Source organism: Musa acuminata, chromosome BXJ3-3 (assembly GCF_036884655.1).
Source record: "Musa acuminata AAA Group cultivar baxijiao chromosome BXJ3-3, Cavendish_Baxijiao_AAA, whole genome shotgun sequence".
Lineage (NCBI taxonomy): Eukaryota > Viridiplantae > Streptophyta > Magnoliopsida > Zingiberales > Musaceae > Musa > Musa acuminata.
In genome coordinates this window covers 33441160-33460296 of record NC_088351.1, presented here as the reverse complement: position 1 = coordinate 33460296, position 19137 = coordinate 33441160, and the positions used below count along the sequence as shown (strand labels likewise).

General features: G+C 45.4%; 3 protein-coding genes across 3 annotated transcripts; 2 read left to right on the top strand and 1 right to left on the bottom strand.

The window, feature by feature from the left end:
* The first annotated feature begins 4968 nt into the window (after positions 1–4968).
* LOC103979096 (glycine-rich RNA-binding protein RZ1A) lies at positions 4969–9163 on the top strand. The gene is made up of 4 exons (XM_018823642.2): positions 4969–5126; positions 7015–7138; positions 8254–8807; positions 8885–9163. Exons 2-3 carry the CDS (start codon positions 7028–7030, stop codon positions 8782–8784), a joined length of 642 nt encoding a protein of 213 aa, XP_018679187.1. The 5' UTR covers positions 4969–5126; positions 7015–7027; the 3' UTR covers positions 8785–8807; positions 8885–9163.
* A 1812-nt stretch (positions 9164–10975) lies between these two features.
* Positions 10976–12584, top strand: LOC108952404 (chalcone synthase 6-4). The gene is made up of 2 exons (XM_018823641.2): positions 10976–11244; positions 11355–12584. The coding sequence occupies exons 1-2, from the start codon at positions 11040–11042 to the stop codon at positions 12347–12349; spliced, it is 1200 nt and encodes a 399-aa protein (XP_018679186.2). The 5' UTR covers positions 10976–11039; the 3' UTR covers positions 12350–12584.
* A 5004-nt stretch (positions 12585–17588) lies between these two features.
* On the bottom strand, positions 17589–17963 carry LOC135632545 (uncharacterized). The gene has a single exon (XM_065141156.1). The coding sequence runs from the start codon at positions 17961–17963 to the stop codon at positions 17589–17591; it is 375 nt and encodes a 124-aa protein (XP_064997228.1).
* Positions 17964–19137: the final 1174 nt, after the last annotated feature.

Sequence of the window (19137 nt, the reverse complement as noted above, 5' to 3'; positions counted from 1 at the left end):
ATTGCTTTGATTTCCAAAAGGTTAGTAGCAGCATTTAGAATTGCATTACTTAGCTGGCACGCCAAATGCTTGTAGAAAAGGCTGCTAGACAATGACAGGAAGCTCTTGGCTTGCTCCCAGGATCTAGGCCTCGTGCACTACTTTTATAAGAGCCTGTGCAGTTTGCTAGGTTTGACTCGCCATTAACTATTAGTCTCTGACCTAATCCACTTGCCTCATTGCTTCTGATATAGTGGTTGAGTGGCCTTGAATTTGACTAACTCTTTCTTGGAGACAGAATCAGGTGTGATGCCTGACTTTTAGACATCAAAAACACATCATAAAACTGCATGAGTGTGGATTAGAGCATCAGAATTAGTGTCCATAAAGAATATTCATTACTGTTCTTTGCATTTTGGGAGGGCATTGAAGTAATAGGCATTCCTGGATTGTTGTGGTTGGTACTGTCTTCTATATCTTAACCAAGGTAGCTGCTAATTACTGATTGATGGACGTGGACTCTGCCAGACCACATTCTTTCCACAGAATATTCTAGTTCTCGGTCCTTGATCCTGGGTGAGTTCTTTTTCTCTTCACCTTCTTATAGAAGACTTTGCACAAGTCGTTGACCACATAAAGGATACCACTTATCTGTAGTAGTCCAAAATGAAGCATGACTGTTTACATAGATCTGTCAAAGTTGGTCTCTAGATCCTGCACTAAAAGGTGCATCATCCACTTGTAGCAACCTCATTCTTTTAGTTGATATCAAGGATCTTTCAACTGGTCTAATGTTCACGCACTAGTTTTAGAGCTTCAGGAAGGAATAGGGAGAAGGATAATTGTTTCAAATGTTTAAACATGCAGAAAACAAATATTTAAATGATAAAAGAGAGTCATTTTGATCTACAATTTCTGAAGTTAAGATTGACAATTGGAACTGTTTAGCTTGAACTTTAAAACTAAATTAAAAGTAAAGCTGATGTTGGGTCTTTTTGAGTTACCATACATTTTAGGTGCTGAAGGTAGTGATATTGATGCTGTTTTAGGTTTTCTTTATTTTCTCTGTTTTATATTAAGTTGATTCTGAATGTAATCTTGGTGGATATGCAGAACCTTTATTTTGTTGTGTTACCTGCTATAATTGATGAGCCATGTGCTCAATAGTTGCTGGGAAGATACTATGGCTTTGTGCCAGTTGTTTTGGATCATTTGCTCCATTGTTTATCAGAAATAAAATTCATCTTCCTAACCAAAAATGTATACAGAAAAAGAGGTTAGATGGGAGAATTCATTATGGGAGAATTAGAAGAAATAATGCTATTTGTGTTGAATTTCTAATTCTAACAAATAAGATTATCTGCATGATCAAAATCCTGCCCGAGGGTAAGAAACGTTAGGAAGTATTGGTCATAGTATTCTAACTGTAATTTCACATCATTCAGCATATCTTCATAATTAATTAGGAACAAGAGAGAAAATCCCGCTGTTGTTATGAATTCGCAAATCCTTGACTAAATCTGGACGTCTATCACAATAAAGCAATGACAGGTCAGTTTGGTTCATGAATAGATACTGATAGAATGGTGAAATCATTCCATAATCATAATTAGTTATAGTTTTCTTATTTAATTGAGAATATCATAAAAATAATATTGATCCCTTTTTTTCTCTCGAATAGGATAAGTAGAATAGCTTCTCTCATTTGATAGGGAACAGTGCAAGCAATGTTAAGTCGACAACTTGTAGCTCTGCACCTTGTCCACAAATATGTTGGATTAAAGTATGAGAGCAGGGGGAGCAGTACCAACTTGATTGGGACTTTAAGAGATTGTCCAATTGGAATTTAAATCTGTAACATTTTGTAGAAGTGAATTTTTCAGATGATGTTTTGACCATTTTTTACTTCTTGAATATTGGAAAAAGAGTTGCATTTAGAAAGTGAAAGAGAACTCTTACATGGACACTGATGAAATTTCATGGGTAAATGCATGCTATTTGTGTTTATGAAATTAGATTCTTTTCACATTACTGACTTTATTGTGTTCAAATTATTTGTTTTCACTTGAAAGATTGAGACTTCAGTATGTTCACTTCCCCAGAAAAAAAGCCTCAATTCTGTTTTCTTATTAGTTTAGAAACATCAACACATAAACGGTGTTAACAAAATCACTCCGATAAGTACAACATATGTTTACCGACATACAAAAAAATGTTTCTCTGACTAAAATCCTATACACCTAAGCAGAGTCATAATATCTAGATGATGCTAAGACTCATTCTCATATTGTAATGTTACCGCTTTTGAGCCTCATTAGTTTTTTTAGAACATAAAAAGTGGAACCTCATAGCTTGACAGATTATTATAATAGAATACCTGTACTCATCTACTTGTTGCAGGTTCCATTAGATGTTGTTTCACTAAGCAAAATTATAAGAGGAGAAATCCTTTAAAACCTAAAACCTACCACTAGTCTCATTAAGAGAACTTCTTGGCCCAAATCTGCCTGTATGGGGATTAATTCTGCCAGAGACAATGCCTTCCCTCTTGTATGATTTGTACCAAAGTAGACTTCCCTGAATAATATAGTCTGCAATGTCACAGGAAAAGGGGAAGAAAGTGCATGGCCAGCTAGACATGGATTAAAGTCAACTGAAGTTGATATCTTCTAAGCCTGATGAGTGAAGCTACAGAACTTCTAAGACATCATTAATTAGGATGGATGCACATAAAGTATAATGCAAGCTTCCTTCAAATGAAATCAAATTGTCAAATTAAGTTTGTAACTTGTAACCCATCTGCAATCTCTTTCTTTTTCTTTTTTTTACTACAATCTGGGAGCTTGTACTGATTCTTTTATTCATGTTGATCCATCTAAAAGCTTAAGCCAATAGATGAGATGGGATCTTTTCATTTATATTTCGGACACAGGACAAACTCAGCTTATGAAGAAATATAAATGTCAGAAAATTTTAGGTGATGATTAATATGAAATGCTGAATTGTTCTTTTGTAGGTTTTTTGTTATTGTTAGACTTCAGTTCTTCTCCATGCATCCTTTATATGCTAACTTCTCTTACCACAGATTATGATTGCTGTATGCAATCTGGACATGAAAGTTGATGATGCAGATATCATTTCCGATACATTTTATCAATTTCTTTGGAAATATTTTGCATATTTGAAGCATGGAACCCTTTATTTAAAATCACAAAGGTTATATCCTGATTTCCGAATAGTCTCATGTCTGATGTGAATTACAACTCCATTTATGATAGTCATCAGATCATTATCCTTTAATGCTTTTAATATCTTTTGTCATAGTCTCATGTCTGATCATATGGCCATGTCTAGAAATTTTGAATAGGAACCCAAGTGCAGATATGCATGCATGGTGAAACAGATATATACAAATATTTATCGACATATCTCTTTTTTTTTTTAATAAAGAAATAGATTTAAATGGATTAACCCATGCAACCTTAGCCACAGTAGGATGGCATCCCAATTCTGTAATCTTTTGGATATTTGCTTTTTGATGCTCGATACCAATTAAAAATATTATCATCATTGTTAATTAATAAAAAAAACTCGTATTATATATATTATAATATAGTCTGATGGGATAACTGATGTATTAACTTAATCACTTAATTATGTATTATAATCTCATCAACTCCGAACATAGTTTAAAATCAAACCTTAATATAGTGTATGTGAGATAAAGCCATCACGTCATATATAAGATAAATTAAAATTAAATCTTAGCATGGTGCATGTGAGGCATAGCCGTCGACATATAAGGAATAGCTCAGTGATGGCTACATGTAGGAACACATATTTTAATTTCGTTCATGAATGATCCTTTTGACTCAAGCCCCTCGTCATATTCAAAACTAAATTGGCTTTGATATTATTTTATCATAACACAACGTGTTTCTTGATTTCGTTCACAAATAACTCTTTTCGACTCATGTCTCTTATCATATCAACTATAATATTATTTATCACAATGTGATACGATGGGATAACTGACATATTAAATTCATGGAACTTAAAGTAATAACTCAAAATGTCTAAACCCAAGTAAACAATAGTATTTGCATGAGACTCAAACTCCTTATGTGAGACTAACTAAGCGACACAATATATATTTTTTATCATTTAAAAATATTATAATATTTCTTCTAATTAAAATCACCTTTACACTTTTTTTATTTTGTTATTTATTTTATATAATTTATATATAAAGAATGTAATATAAGGTAGATGATACCTAATAGACATTAAATTGAGTAACATAAATATAAAAAAACTGAAGCGAGGAAAAGCCAATAATAAATTCTTCTACGAGTAAATTTATTTTTTATCATATTAAATTAGGGGGTTTTACATGTATCTTCTTATAAAGTTTGGAAATAACATGTCCATCATCATCATTATATATATATATATATATATATAAATATATGTATGTATACATATACACATATATGTATACATATACACATATATATAGATACATATATATATGTATGTATATATATATATATGTATGTATATATATACACATATATATATATACACATATATATACATATATATATAAATATACATATATATATATATATACATATATATATATATATACATATATATATATATATACATATATATATATATACACATATATATATATATACACATATATGTATATATATACATATATATACATATATATATATATATATATATACATATATATATATATACATATATATATATATACATATATATATATATACATATATATATATATATATACATATATATATATATATACATATATATATATATATATATATATATATATATATATATATATATATATATATATATATATATATGGGGACTGTACGGGTTCAGCGTCATGCCTTTGTAACTCGGGCCGATTTGATCGGATTTGAACTCGTTATATAAACCGGGCGGATTGCGAGGGGCCGCGGCCGGTCTATTTATAGATCAAGTCGTCGGACTTGACCCCCAATTAAGGCATTGAGCGGTCGGTCTGTTGCGCTCGTCTTCTAGGGTTTCGATCTTCTTTGCCTCTGAGACCCTCTTCTCTGCGGCGCCCGGTGACCTCTCAGGTAAGATCTGAGATAGGAGTTTGATTTCATTCTCGATTTCTTTTTCTCCTCTGTTTCCTCTCGTTTATCGGCAATTTCAGCTTCAAGATCTTGTCGTTCTTCAAGTTGGAGGTCCCTCTTCTTTTTTTCTCTCTTCGAATGTTTCTTTTGATGGTATTCTTAGATGATAAATCATTTAAACCTTCCAAATCGGTTTAGGGGTTAAGATCTGAAGATTAGCTAGTGGCGTCAGCAATTTCTCACGGGTACGGTTAGGGTTTTAGTGGTTTTGCTGTCTGGAATCCGAGTAAAGCGCTAGCCTTATCCTTGGTCTCGATGAAACATGAATATATTCTTTTTCTGCACCTAAGATTCCTTGCGAAGTTAGAAAGCTTGGTTGATACATGTATTTCTTGCTTCTTTGGCTGTTAATTGGTTATCAGGTCGATAGTAAGTCTTAAAGAACTTTACTTTTGTTGTAGGCGTAGGCATTTTCTGAAGTTAAGATTCTGTCATTTTACTTATTGTTTTCCTAGTTGGCCTTTATTCATTATCTTGAAGCCAGCAGATATTAAGATAGACGAGTACCTTTTCCCGTTGCCATCGTTGTTGTGCACTATCTGTGGGAAATATTTCATTCATCACGTATGATTTAATGACAGTAGTTTCTAGTAGGCCAATTGGTTGATCTGATTGCCCTTTTAAGTTGTTCGTTATGGATTAAAGTGGTCAATATCATCGAAGTAGGATATGTAGAGTAATCATATGGATTTAGGTTATCAACCTTGTAGATTTAGATATTAAGATAGACGATTACCTTTTCCTGTTGCCATCGTTGTTGTGCACTATCTGTGGGAAATATTTCATTCATCACGTATGATTTAATGACAGTAGTTTCTAGTAGGCTAAATGGTTGATCTGATTGCCCTTTTAAGTTGTTCGTTATGGATTAAAGTGGTCAATATCATAGAAGTAGGATATGTAGAGTAATCATATGGATTTAGGTTATAACCTTGTAGATTTGCCAGGTGACAAGCTACTAACATACTTATGATTGGTTTGACAAATCATGGATGTCATGAGAATTTGACCAAATTAGACAATGTCTTTGTTTGTTTGTCCCATTCAACAGGTTGGATTGACCAAATCTGTAGACTTTGATACACATTATGTGTTTGTACCTTTCTCTTTAAGATGAACAATTTCTTTGAACATGTTCCATTTTCGCATCACTGAAAATATCTGGATATTCCATATTCTCATTTACCATATGATTTCTTGTAAGAAAAGTTTCTGACTTTTTACCTTTTGCTTGGCGAAATTGTAAGAGGACTGGAATGTACTATCTCAATTAGTAATAAAAACTTCTGTATGCTAGACTTTTATGCTGTCTTGATTATAAAATTGGCTGATTAATTGTTGAGACAGTAGCGTGAGGATAAGGGTTGACCATTTTCCAATGTATTTTTGTTGCTAGACTATACTTTATTCTTGAAACAAAAAAAATCTTTTTTTATGGGCCTTCTTTTTAGAAATGAGATATATTTTTGTCGCTTTTCATGTATAATTATGAACTTGTAGAAATCAAATAAATATAATTTCTAGCATGGTGTGCAATATATCGTTTGACATTATATGCTATTGAGGGATTTTCTCTATGACTGCTGCTGTCACATTATGTTGGCTGGTTTGGCCAACCCGATCTGATTGAAATTTCAATTGTCTGCAAATGCAATAGAAATGAGCCATATTGTTTCTTTATTAATGATTCATTTCAATTGATTTTACAGGTTTGTTATTTGGATTTTTTTTTATTATCGTCTTACCAGTTTGTTGAATCAAATGGTGATATTTTTTCCTGCCTGTCGCTGATCCTATATTTATCCTCAATGTTTGTCCTTGATTGCAGTTATTAGTTGAAAATGTCAGAACCAGAGGAGTACTGCTGCTTTATCGGCAGCCTTTCATGGTCGACAACTGATGGAGGTTTGAAGGATGCATTTCATAAATTTGGCCATCTTGTGGAGGCAAAGGTAACATTCTGTATGATTTTGCACTTTCTCTTTCTGGATCATGTGAAATCTGTTTGTTTTCTCTCTTACTCTCCACATCACATTTTCTTTGCTAATTGGTTGCTCACTTAAAAATTTCATTAGCTATTGTAATGTTGTACTAACTTCTTTTTTCTTCCATTAATGAACAGTAATTGTTTTGTAGGAAAATGTTACAGTTTGGTCCTCTGTGATACAAGTCTTATTTTTTCGTTTTTTAAGTATATCATAGTCTCTTCGGTGAATGCTCTATAGTCAGGTAAAGGTTCGCCTAATTATGTTGTTTATGTCTAAATACAGCAATGATCCGTACTGTTAATCAACGATGAACAATGAAGACAGTCGCTGGTGACTGTAGCATATTATTTTCATTGTTATTATGATATGGTGTTTTCTTTTGTTAATAGTACTAGATTTGTGTTCTAATCTCTAAGATGTAGGAATAAAAATTTATTTAGGTGTCTTTTCTACTTTTTTTTACTCTGTTGTGTTCTTTCTTTGCGAGAATCCGGGTTGCCTTATTTTAATGCATGATAGTTTGTGGTGCAAGTTCAACAAATTATGTTACTAATGTGTAGCTAGGTACAAAAGTAATCTTATACTGTTAATAAATGATGATCAGTACAAAAGGAAGCATGCTGTGTTAGCAAGATGGTAATTCATGTTACTTGTTTTTACTCTTTTATGTTGTTTCTTTGCCAGAATGCGGTTTGCCTTACGTGAACGCCTGATAGTTTATGGTGCAAGTTTAACAAATTATGTTACTAACATACACGAATAATGTGATCAGTACCAAAGGAAGTATGCCGTGTTAGCAAGATGTTATTTTTATAATCATCACCACGTTATATTACCTTGGATAATGGCACTTAGACTTTTGTTTTAATACTTAAGAAGTAGGTGTACTTTTTTATGGATTTTGAAAATCCTGAAGTTACACATTACATTGATTTCCGATGGGCTAAAAGTTTGATAGCTATGGTTTGTCCTTTTGCTGGTGCTTATGAACTAGTGCTTAGTCTTTATATCTGCAATGTTCACTAGAATATTTCATTTGGAAATGCTCTTTGGTTATTGTGGCATCTTGCAACCCGCAGGTTGTCGTTGACAAATTTTCTGGTCGTTCTCGTGGATTTGGCTTCGTCACTTTTGATGACAAGAATGCCATGGAAGATGCCATTGAAGCCATGAATGGAATGGATCTAGATGGACGATCTATTACTGTGGAAAGAGCACAACCACAAGGTCCTGGTAGCAGGGATCGTGATGTGGGGCGTGACTTTGATCGAGATCGCGGCCGTGGCCGTGGCCGTGGTCGGGGATTTGGTGGTGGTGGGCGAGGTTCAAACAGTGGTGACTGCTTTAAATGTGGCAATCCTGGTCACTTTGCTAGGGAATGCCCTTCTGGTGATGGTGCACGAGGGGATAGGTATGGCGGTAGGGAGGACAGATATGGGGGTAGTCGTGGCGGTAATAGCCGATATGGACCTGACAGGAATGGGGATCGTTTCACTAATCGGAACAGAGATGGGGGAAGCCGTGGGGGTCCTGGAGGTGATCGTTATAATCGTGAACGCTCTGGTCCATATGAACGCCCTAGTGGAGGTGGCAGTGGCTATAGATCTTGATCCTGTTGCTGCTGCTGTTACAGGTATGAATATACTGCACCATTACTTTGGTCTTTGGTGGTTTTGCAAAATAATTATTGGCTTTGATGTCATTATGCAGCCGTGGAGCTAGTATATCATTACAACTGATTTAGGAGGCAGTGGGCAATGTATTACTGGCTTTCATTATCGTCTCACTGTTCTCTACTTTGGATCTGTCAGGCATGCTATTTCCATCGCTGCTTCAGGGCTTGGGAACCACTCATTCAGATGTTATGTTGCTTTGATACAGTGCCTGTTCTTGATGGAAAAACTACTGCTTTTTGGTACTTTAAGCTTTATGCATTTGACCGTGTTGGATTATATGGTTTGGTAAGATCTTTTATCGTGGTCTTGGATTTGGAATGTTGTTGATCTGATGATGCTGTCGGAGAACCTCTGATGAAATGATTCACCCTCGTCAGTAAGATCTCTGATCTTCAGCGGGATCGAAGGGTGTCTCTTGGAAAATGATTGTTCTCACTTAAGAAATGCCTGAAATAAATATAAAGTAAGTGGTTGTTTTGTCTCCGATGACCGCAACTAGTTTGACCAATATTCTTTTCTCTGGGAAGGAAACCTGGTAAATTTCATTGTTTCTGCCGAAATTTTGAGTTATTCTGGCATCCTAAGTTCTCATACTTTGTTGAACTTTTGGCAGGTTCAATTTGGCCTTGTGATCATTCTCAATGAGTTTTGAGATACCTAGTATCTTGCATTGTTCTGATTATCTTATCCAGTAGTGTCTCCTGATTCCTGGATTGCCTGTCAGAGGTTTAAGTGCCTGAGTTGCTCTCCTAAATTATGATCCTTTTTGGGGTCTGATCTCTCCCTTTTAGGCCGTTTGGATGTAAAAAGAGAAGAAAAAAAAATTGCCTCTTGGACCCTGTGGGATGCATGTATTGGAGGTGTTACCAACTTAGTACTCTTTCAAAAGATATCTGCAGGTCTCATATATATATCTCATGTGCGGGTTTAAGTTCTTTCTTCACCCAAGATTGGAAAGATTTTATTTTATTTATCAGAAATTTATACCCAAACTGTTGGAGAAGATGCATTTCTGGAACTGATGTGTTCCAAGCAACGTGCACATTGGATGCTCCGTCCACTAGCACATTTTTGTTTTCCAAGACTGTATCGTGCCTATGTGGTTCATTATTTTGTTGTCTGCACCTTGTATGCGTCTGTCTGTCTATGTATCACACGCTTATGTGGTTCGTTATTTGTGTTGTCTGCTACACCTGATATGCTTCTAAATTGCTGCCGCTGGCAATTGAATTTCGTATGTGGTTATATCTTTTTAATCTCGATGGTTCTTTTCGAGGCACTTCCGTGATGCTACCTACCTACCGTTTGTCATTTCGAAGGTGTTCATTTGTTTCTGATAACCAATCTGTGTGCCATCAGGGATTAATCATCTATGTGCTGCATGTTTTAAGTTCGTATGAATAAAAATAGTCTCACAAACCTTATGGTTTCCAGGCCTCAAGGCAGTCTGCATGTAGCTCTTCAAGCCTCCTCCCACTGCAAATTAATTTCTATGATTCAAAACCAGTCTTGAAAAAAAAAAATTTGATCAGTGCGACATCGTTTCTTGTCAAGACCTGACCTGGAATTTGAAATTGACGGTTTTGAAAATGAACCGAGGCACACTTGACACCCCCAGAACTCCGAGGAGGCCAGGACCCACCGTAAGTGACTTTGGACCCTCAAATGTTGGAACCAATTCTCAAAAACTGCTGAAGCAGTGGTACATGCAGACACTTCTCTACCGTAGACGAGCGGCTAACGGGAGCCCACATCTCCTGCCTTACATCGCCTCAATTGGTATACGGTAGGCTGCCATGGGAGAGACGGACGGTTGGTTAGATAGTATTTGGTGGCCGTTTGCCGCGCCTCGTGGGCAAAATGGTTGGATTCTGAGCTGGGGGCCCACCCGCAGATCCCCATTAGTTGCGTCTCGATGATGGCCGCCTTTGCACAGTCACTATCGAGAGCTGCAGGTTGGGTACGCAGCAATCCTCCGCCCGATGCCTTCTAACCGTTCCTGCCGTAGCAGCCTGACGGATGAGAGGTGAGTCGGTGAATGCAAGAGTCGTTCGCACGCCATCTTGCTCTTGTGCGTGTGTATATATATAGGAGCGTGTGGCAGTCACTGACTCGTACAACACGGCAACTCCCTTACGTACATACATACACAGCAGCGGCGCAGCTGTCGAGGCCATCAGCCGGCAACAATGGACCAGAGCTGCGCAGCTCAATCGGCGAGCAAGATCCGTGAGATCCGCAGAGAGCAGAGAGCTGATGGCCCGGCTGCCATCATGGCCATCGGAACCGCTAATCCTCCCAACGTCATCGACCAGGTCAACTTCGCCGACTTCTACTTCAGGATGACGAGCAGCGAAGACAAACAGGAGCTCAAAGAGAAGTTTAAGCTCATCTGTGTGACCTCCCTCCTTTTCTCGTTTCATCTCTCGTCTTCTCTTCTCTTCTTCGCCATTGTTCTTCTTTAAGCTAATATCATGTATGACATCTTTGGAACTGGTTTCAAGGCGATCGCACGACGGTGAAGAATCGGTACGCCCACCTGACCGAGGAAATCGTGGAACAGAACCCCAACCTGCGCAACCCCACGGCGCCATCCCTCGAGACTCGCCTGCGCATCATGATCGAGGCGGTACCCAATTTGGGGAAGGAAGCAGCCGCGAAAGCGCTCAAGGAATGGGGCCAGCCCAAGTCCATGATCACCCACCTCGTCTTCTGTTCCGGCGCTGGCGTCGACATGCCCGGCGCGGATTACCAGCTAGTCAAGCTCCTCGGCCTCTCGCCCTCCGTCAAGCGGGTCATGCTGTACCACCTCGGCTGCTACGGCGGCGGCACCGTGCTCCGCGTAGCCAAGGACCTCGCGGAGAACAACAGAGGCGCACGTGTGTTGGTGGTCAACGTCGAGATCACCACCGTGAGCGCTTTCCGAGCCCCGGACGAGGCCCACCTCGATAGCCTCGTCGGCCAAGCTCTCTTCGGCGATGGCGCGGCAGCGTTGGTCGTGGGGGCCGACCCGATCCAGGGCGTCGAGAAACCGATCTTCGAGATGGCAATAGCGGCACAGACGCTGCTGCCGGAGAGCGAAGGCAAGATAGGAGGGCAGCTCAAGGAATCGGGCCTCGCCATCCACCTGCACCGGGACGTCCCCAAGATCATCTCCAAGAACATCGAGGACGCCCTAATGGACGCGTTCAAACAGTTGGGCATCTCGGACTGGAACTCCTTGTTCTGGGTGGCGCACCCCGGCGGTCCGGCCATCCTCAACCACGTGGAGACGAAGCTGAAGCTGGAGCCGAAGAAGCTGCAGGTGACGAGGCGCGTGCTGCGAGAGTTCGGGAACATGTCGAGCGCCACCGTGTTCTTCGTGCTGGACGAGATGAGGAAGCAGTCAGCCACGGAGGGGTGGGCGACGACCGGCCAGGGGCTGGAGTGGGGAGTGCTCTGCGGACTCGGACCGGGGATCACCGTGGAGACTGTGGTGCTCCGCAGCGTGCCTCTGTGACACCTCCTTACTACGCCGGCGCTGTGGTACGACTGCACGCATGATATGACGTGATGCATGGGTATTATTCTCGTCTAAGTTTTTATGGTCAAAGAATAAAGGTCCACTTTGCGGGCCTCGTGGTCCCCTTAGCAGAAGTTACTGCGAAGGCCGTATTGTCCGCTGTGTACTATGTCACATCGCCCACAAGATTATATTATTCGCGTGTACTGAATATTAAGGTTGTCATTGTTTACTTGGTCTTGATCTTCTCGATGGTGTCAGAATGATCGCAAATAATTCAAGCGACAAAGTTGATCCATTTTCAGAATGCTATCATATACCAAGGTTTATTATATCTGAGCTCGCTTCTCCCTCACGTCTACATTCCTTAAGGAATCCGAAAAGACTCCTTGGGGATGTCATATACCTAAGTGTCGCGGGGAAACAACCGTATGCCGTGGCCTCGGAGCCGACGTGGCTTGGTTCGGGTCCGAATGCGTGGGAATCTGGCGCGGCGCTCCTCGGGGCAGCTGGGGTGGCCGGTCACGATAGTCCGGGTGGGATGTAGCGTGGGAGTGAAGCCTCGTCGCGGTGCCGGGAAGGTGCGACCTCGCCTTCGTTCCTGCACATAGGTCGGGTCGGAAGCTTGGCCCGACCCCTCCGACGATCAAGTTAGATGATGTGGAAGGAGTTTTTCTTAGTGAAGAAGTGTCCTCCCCGTCGTTTAGAACTCGGGGGTATTTAAAGGGCGATTTAGTGTTACCTGATGTGCCTACCTATGGGAGGCAGGATCATACCTCTGATGGCATCTGACACTGCCATTGACGTTGCGTGGAGAACCGAACTGCCGCAGGGTATGGGCGAGCATCGATCGTCGTCCTCCTCTGCTTCAGTCAAGCGCGCGGGGTCAGACAACAATGAAGTCTTCGTCTGAGAGCGGATGACGTCAGCGGGTGTCGAGTCAGCATTATTGCCCTCCTCCTCGGGAGGAGTGGCGCCCAAGTGAGGCCGACGTCGTGACACGTCATGTCGCCATTATTACCCCTATCATATTCCCCCCCCCCCGGAAGAAGCTATGCGTCAGTTATTGCAATTGGGGGGAGTCCGAGGCATGACTTTGTCCTTTGGTGCCGCAGTAGTCTCAGGCCACATGAGGTCGAGCTCGTCTCGGGCAAGCGGGAGCATAGAGCCGAGGAGCACGACGCAAGTGGGCTAACCGCATAGGTGTGTCTCGGGGAGCATGGAGCCGACGAGCACGATGCAGGCGGGCTGGCCGCACAGGTGTGTCTCGGGGAACATAGGGCCGAGGAGCATGACGCAGGCAAGTTGGCCGCGCAGGGGTGTCTCGGGGAGCATAGAACCGAGGAGCACGATGCAGGCGGGCTGGCCGCGCAAGTGTGTCTCGGGGAGCATAGAGCCAATGAGCACGACGCAGGCGGGCAGCCGCGCAGGCATGGTCTCGGGCATTATGCGACCGAGGATCACAATGCAGGCGGGCTGGCCGCGCAGGTGTGTCTCGGGAACATGGGGCCAAGGAGCACGACGCATGCGGGCTGGCCGCGCAGGTGTGGTCTCGGGAATTATGCGGCCGAGGATCACGACGTAGGCGGGCTAGCCGCGCAGGTGTGTCTCGGGAACATGGGGCCAAGGAGCATGACGCAGGCGGGCTAGCCACGCATGTGTGGTCTCGGGCATTATGCGGCCGAGGATCACGACGCAGGCGGACAGACCGCGCAGCCATGGTCGCGATGGCCATACGGCCGAGTAGCACGACGCAGGCAGACAGACCGCGCATGTGTTGTTTTGGGCAACATGCAGCCAAGGAGGTGGCCTCGGGCAGCATGCGGCCGAGGAGGCGGCCTCGGGCAGAATGTTGTCGAGGAGGTGGTCTCGGGCAGTGTGCGGGCGAGGAGGTGACCTCAGGCAGCATGCAGCCGAGGAGGTGGCCTCGGGGATCATGCAGCCGAGGAGGTGGCCTCGGGGATCATGCAGCCGAGGAGGTGGCCTCGGACAACATGTTGCCGAGGAGGTGGCCTCGGGCAGCATGCGGCCAAGGAGGCGCGGGCGACCAGGTTGCTTTTTTCCTAGGGAAGCTCAAGGGGTCGTCTCTTTTGGGAGTCGTCGGCTTTCGAGGCTGATATGATTACTGCCTTCGTACTTCGCACCGCGCTGTAGTTGGCCGCAACGTTAGGCTGTATTTATGGCGAAGTGACGTTTGCGTCTTCGCAGCGCACTTCCGGAGAGGAAGGGTCGCCGTTTTTGCGGGATCCTTGTTTATAAGTAACACGGGGCTAGCCCCCCTAAGGGTCTCCCCATCCGTTCCTACTCTGCTGCTTCGGACTCCACTGTTTCTTTAGCGTTGATCGTTCTTCTCTTCTCACTAAAGGTCAGTAAGGATGGTGTCTTCTTCCTCCTCCTCTTCGTCCTCTTCTTCGTCTAAAGTCGAAAAAATGGTGGTTGTGTCGAATCCCAATTCGTCACCCGACGAAAAAGCGGCTCGGGCCCTCGAGGACCTGATGTGGCCACACGACCTCGACTCAACTGTGAGCGAGTCATTGCTCAGTCGCCTCCGGGATCTCTACGGCATCCCGGAGGAGTTTGTTCTCCTTGCTCCTGAGCCCGGCCAATGGGCGTACGATCCAATTCCAAGGGGTTTCGCCATCACCATCGATGCTTTTGAGGCCGAGATGCGCCTCCCCCTGCACCCCCTCATAACCTCTTGCATTTCACGGTGGCGCATCTCACCGTCTCAGATGGCGCCCAACTCTTGGCGATATATCGTGGCGTTCCTGGGGGAGTGCCACTATGCTAATATCACCCCGACCCGGTCCCTCTTCCTTTCTTGCTTTCGTCTTTCCAAGGGGTCGGGGGGCTACTATCTGTCTGCCCGAGCGGGCTTTCGAGTTAGCGGGGCCCCTTCCAATAATAAGGGGTGGAAGGAGCGCTTCTTTTTCGTCAGCCGCTCAGAGGACTGGGGTTTCGGGGTCCGGTGGGCGCGCGAGATAGACAATGCTACCCCAGCCTTGGACGACGTGGAGCGCCGAGAGCTCCGGAGGCTTAAAGAAATCCTTCTAGCCTCAAGAGCCATCCGGAGTATGTCCGAGGAGTGGTTGGTCGAGGCGGGTCTTAGCCCGGTGCCTCGAGGTATGCCCTAAGGGGTAGTTTTGGGGTTTCTTTTGGGGATTATCTAGTCACCTGACCAATGTTGGTGCTTCTATGCAGAGATGGTGGTTCTCCAAGCCCTGCGCGGGGGGAAGACCTCGTCGGCCGCATCGCCCCGTTCGTCGGCCCTGGCAAGGACTGGTTCGAGGGAGGCTCCGGTGGACGTCGAGGCCGGTCGTCCTCGAAAAAAGGCGAGGTTTTCCTCAAGCGAAATCTCTGGAGAGGCCGCGGTCCAACCGGCGGGGGTCGTTATTGTGCTGACGGGCCATGCCGGGGGGAGCCCCGGGAGAGGCGAAGCTGGCACCAGCAGGGAAGCGGCGGGGGAGGCTCCTCGAGGGCCCTCCGTCCACGACCTTTGTCGTCTGCCGACCGGCGGGGAGGACGAGCCTTACCAAATGTAGGTGGTGGGCAGTCTCCCGTGGGGCGAGGCCTCCGACCCGCTGGTGTCCCGCTGGCAAGGCCTCACCCCGAGGCAGTCAGGTGTGGGCCGAGGGGGATTCAGCCGCCGATTTTGTCCGCGGGGGGCTTCATCCCGACATAGCTCGGGATTTGTATACACTGCCCTCCGAGGTCCTCCTCGGCAAGTCTGCTAAGTCGCTGCTATGGGTAAGCGTTATTCCGCCCCTTTGTTTGCGCGTGCCCGGATAGTTTTTTGACTCGTTTGTCTGCAGGGTAATCATTACGCCGCGGCGCTGATGGACCGCGTTCGTGACGCGGGCAAGTCATCGCCGCCTTGAGTGGCCGCAACGCTGAGCTCCGGAAACAGGTGGACGAGATCCGCTTTGGGGGGGGGGGGGGGTCCTGAGGCGATCGCGGCGGTTGAGCAACGCGCCGCGGATTTGGATGTGGAGGCAACGCGCCTTCGAACCGAGCTTCAGGCATCTGAGGCACGAAGTATGGAACTTCAAACGCATCTGAAGGCGTATGTGGCTGAAGCTCGCTCGGCGAGGGCGGATTCACTGGAGTTGATCTGTCGCCTAGAAGAGGCGTGCGCTGAGGCACGGGGGGCTTCCGAGGCCCTTGACGCTGATATCCGCCAAAGGCCGAAAAAGGACAAGAAATTGATCGAGGACTACAAAGGTTCCTCGGGCTTTCAACTTGGCCTTGTTCGGACCGGGCGGGTCTCATATGAATACGGGTACCGGATTGCCCTCGCCCATTTTAAGGGGTGCCACCCTGACCTGGAGGTCACGGAGGACCCCTTCGACTCCTTTCCTGGGGATATGAGCGTCGACATACCGGACGAGGTCCCTTTTGATGATAGCCCCGCCGCTCCTGAGGAATAAATGTTGACGTATCTGTACCTTTTCTTTTTTGTCTTGTCATTCAGGTGTTTGATTGCTGATGTAATGTGCTTCCTGAATGAATGCAGTCTTTTTCTTTTTCCTAGTTTGTTTGCTTGTGTCTTCTGATGTTATAACACCATTCTGACTTTTGCCAAGTCCTCATTCACGGAAAGAACTTTTTGAGATTTTGTGTGTTCCAAGTCCTTGGCAAAGGGCGGTCCATCATCATCATGAGTCGGTATGTACCGACCCTGACAACTTCGGTCACTCGGTAAGGGCCTTCCCAATTGGGAGCTAGTTTATCACGCGCTCGGGTCAAGAGACATAACTCAGGCGGGCAGGCCGCGCTGAGATGGACTCGGGCAGTGTATGGCCGATGAGCTCGACGCAGGTAGGTGCGGCCTAGGAGCTCGGCTCAGGGAGGCTACGACCGAGGGACACGGCTCAGGCGGGCAAGCCGCTCTGAGGGTAGCTTGCCAGTATATGGCCGAGGGGCTCGGCGCATGCCGGCTGTGGCCGAGAGACACCGCTCAAGCGGGTGGGCCGCTCTGAGGGGGGGCTCGGTAGTGTGTGGCCGAGGAGTAGATTCAGAAGGGTTTAAGCCGGGGCTAACCGTGAGTCGGGAGGTAGCCAGGTAGGTACTGAACTTTCACTCGAAAGAGGCTGAGGTAGGGCTTAGACATCTTTTCCAGGGACTACATCGGGTAGCCACCGCGGTCGCTTAGCCTCTCTTATGGAGCCCATGGTCGGAAGTCGTCCCTTCTCGTCTCGGCCGCCCAGGCCTCGGCTGCGATGTATCGGTTAGCCCACTAGAGCATCTCTAGCACCGTAGTGGGAGGTCGCTTCGCGAGGGACCGGAGGAATCTGGAAGGTCGCAGGCCTATCATGAATGCCTGCATCAATAAAGAGGGGTAAGCGTTTGAGAGCCCTCGGATCTGCGTCGTAAAACGGTTCACAAAATGGGAGAGGGGCTCGTCCTCCCTTTGGTTGAGTCCGAGGAGTAATGCCACGGATGGCTTCGGTCGGGTGTAGGCCAGGAAATTGAGCTCAAAGTCTCTGGTGAGCTGATCGAAGGAAGTGATGGTCCCGGTCTTCAGGCCGCTGTACCATGTGCGGGCCGGTCCCCTCAAGGTTGTTGGGAACGCCCTGCACATCAAGGCGTCAGAAGTTTCGTATAGCGCCATTTGGGCGCGAAATGCGGCTACGTGATCCGCGGGGTCAATGGCGCCGTCATAGGCGTCCAACGATGAGAGCCGGAAGTGTGGTGGAATCACTTGATCTTGTATTTCGAGTGCGAACTGTCACGAACGGTCGTCGCGCACCCGCAACAACTCCGTTCAACGAACCGTTCGTCGCTCACACCCGCATGTACAGCTGCTTGATAGCATGTTTTCTCATGGTTTTGGGTCATTTTGCTGTAAATATGTAAGTTCGAACAAGCTGCAGCGTTGCAAAAGCGATCGCTCACCGAACCGAGCAAAACAGCCCCAAAACAGCCCAAAACGGCTCCGTTTTCGCGTGCCGCGGGAGGTGAGCGGAGTGCTGCCTCCGCTCACCAAAATGTCAGCCATCTCAGCACCCAGGAACCCCCCGGGTGGCACATGGCTGGATGGGGCTTCGGTTATATACCGGGCGTTGAACACTCTTTCGCAAGTTCGCACGTGACCTTTACGGGAACTTGGTGTTGCGCCTGGGACCAGGTGAGCGGCTGTTTGTGGGCTTGCAGCTGTTCGTTCATCCTTGAAAGCCTTGTTTTCCTCCCTCTCCCTCTTTTCTCTTGTGCACACAAGGTGTTCGACGATTTGCTTGTAAAGCTTCCCTTTTCGCGAGACTTCGGGACTTGTCCGTTGCTCGTTCTTTCGATCTAACTTTCTTTCTCTTTTACAGGTCCTTCTGGACCTGCGAGAGGTTACAAAGTGGCTGATCCTTGCAGAGCAAGATCGCAAGGGCGAAGCGCGACTTAGGCAACGCAAGCTAAGTTCGCGTCTTTGCCGCACGGGTGACCCGCGACTTTGGCAACGCACGCTAGCTTCGAGTCTTTGGCCGCAAGGGTGCCTCACGCCTTAGGCAATTCCAGCTAAGGTCGTGACAGAACGGTGACCCTTGGTATCCGTCTGCTCCAAGCTCCCCCTTTGACCTGCGAACCTCCTGCTGTACTTCGTCGAGGCGTTGATTGAAGAGGTGCAACTGGACTCGCAGGGTGTTCGTCGAGTCCGCGGATGGCACCTCAGGCTCTGGGCGACTCGACGTGTCTTCCGTCTCTCGGTCCCCGAGCTGGGCTATTCGGTTTTGAGGTGAAATAGGGCGCTCAGGGAGTGGCGCGTGCGTCCGGGCGGGGGGCTCACGCTGTTGCAAAGG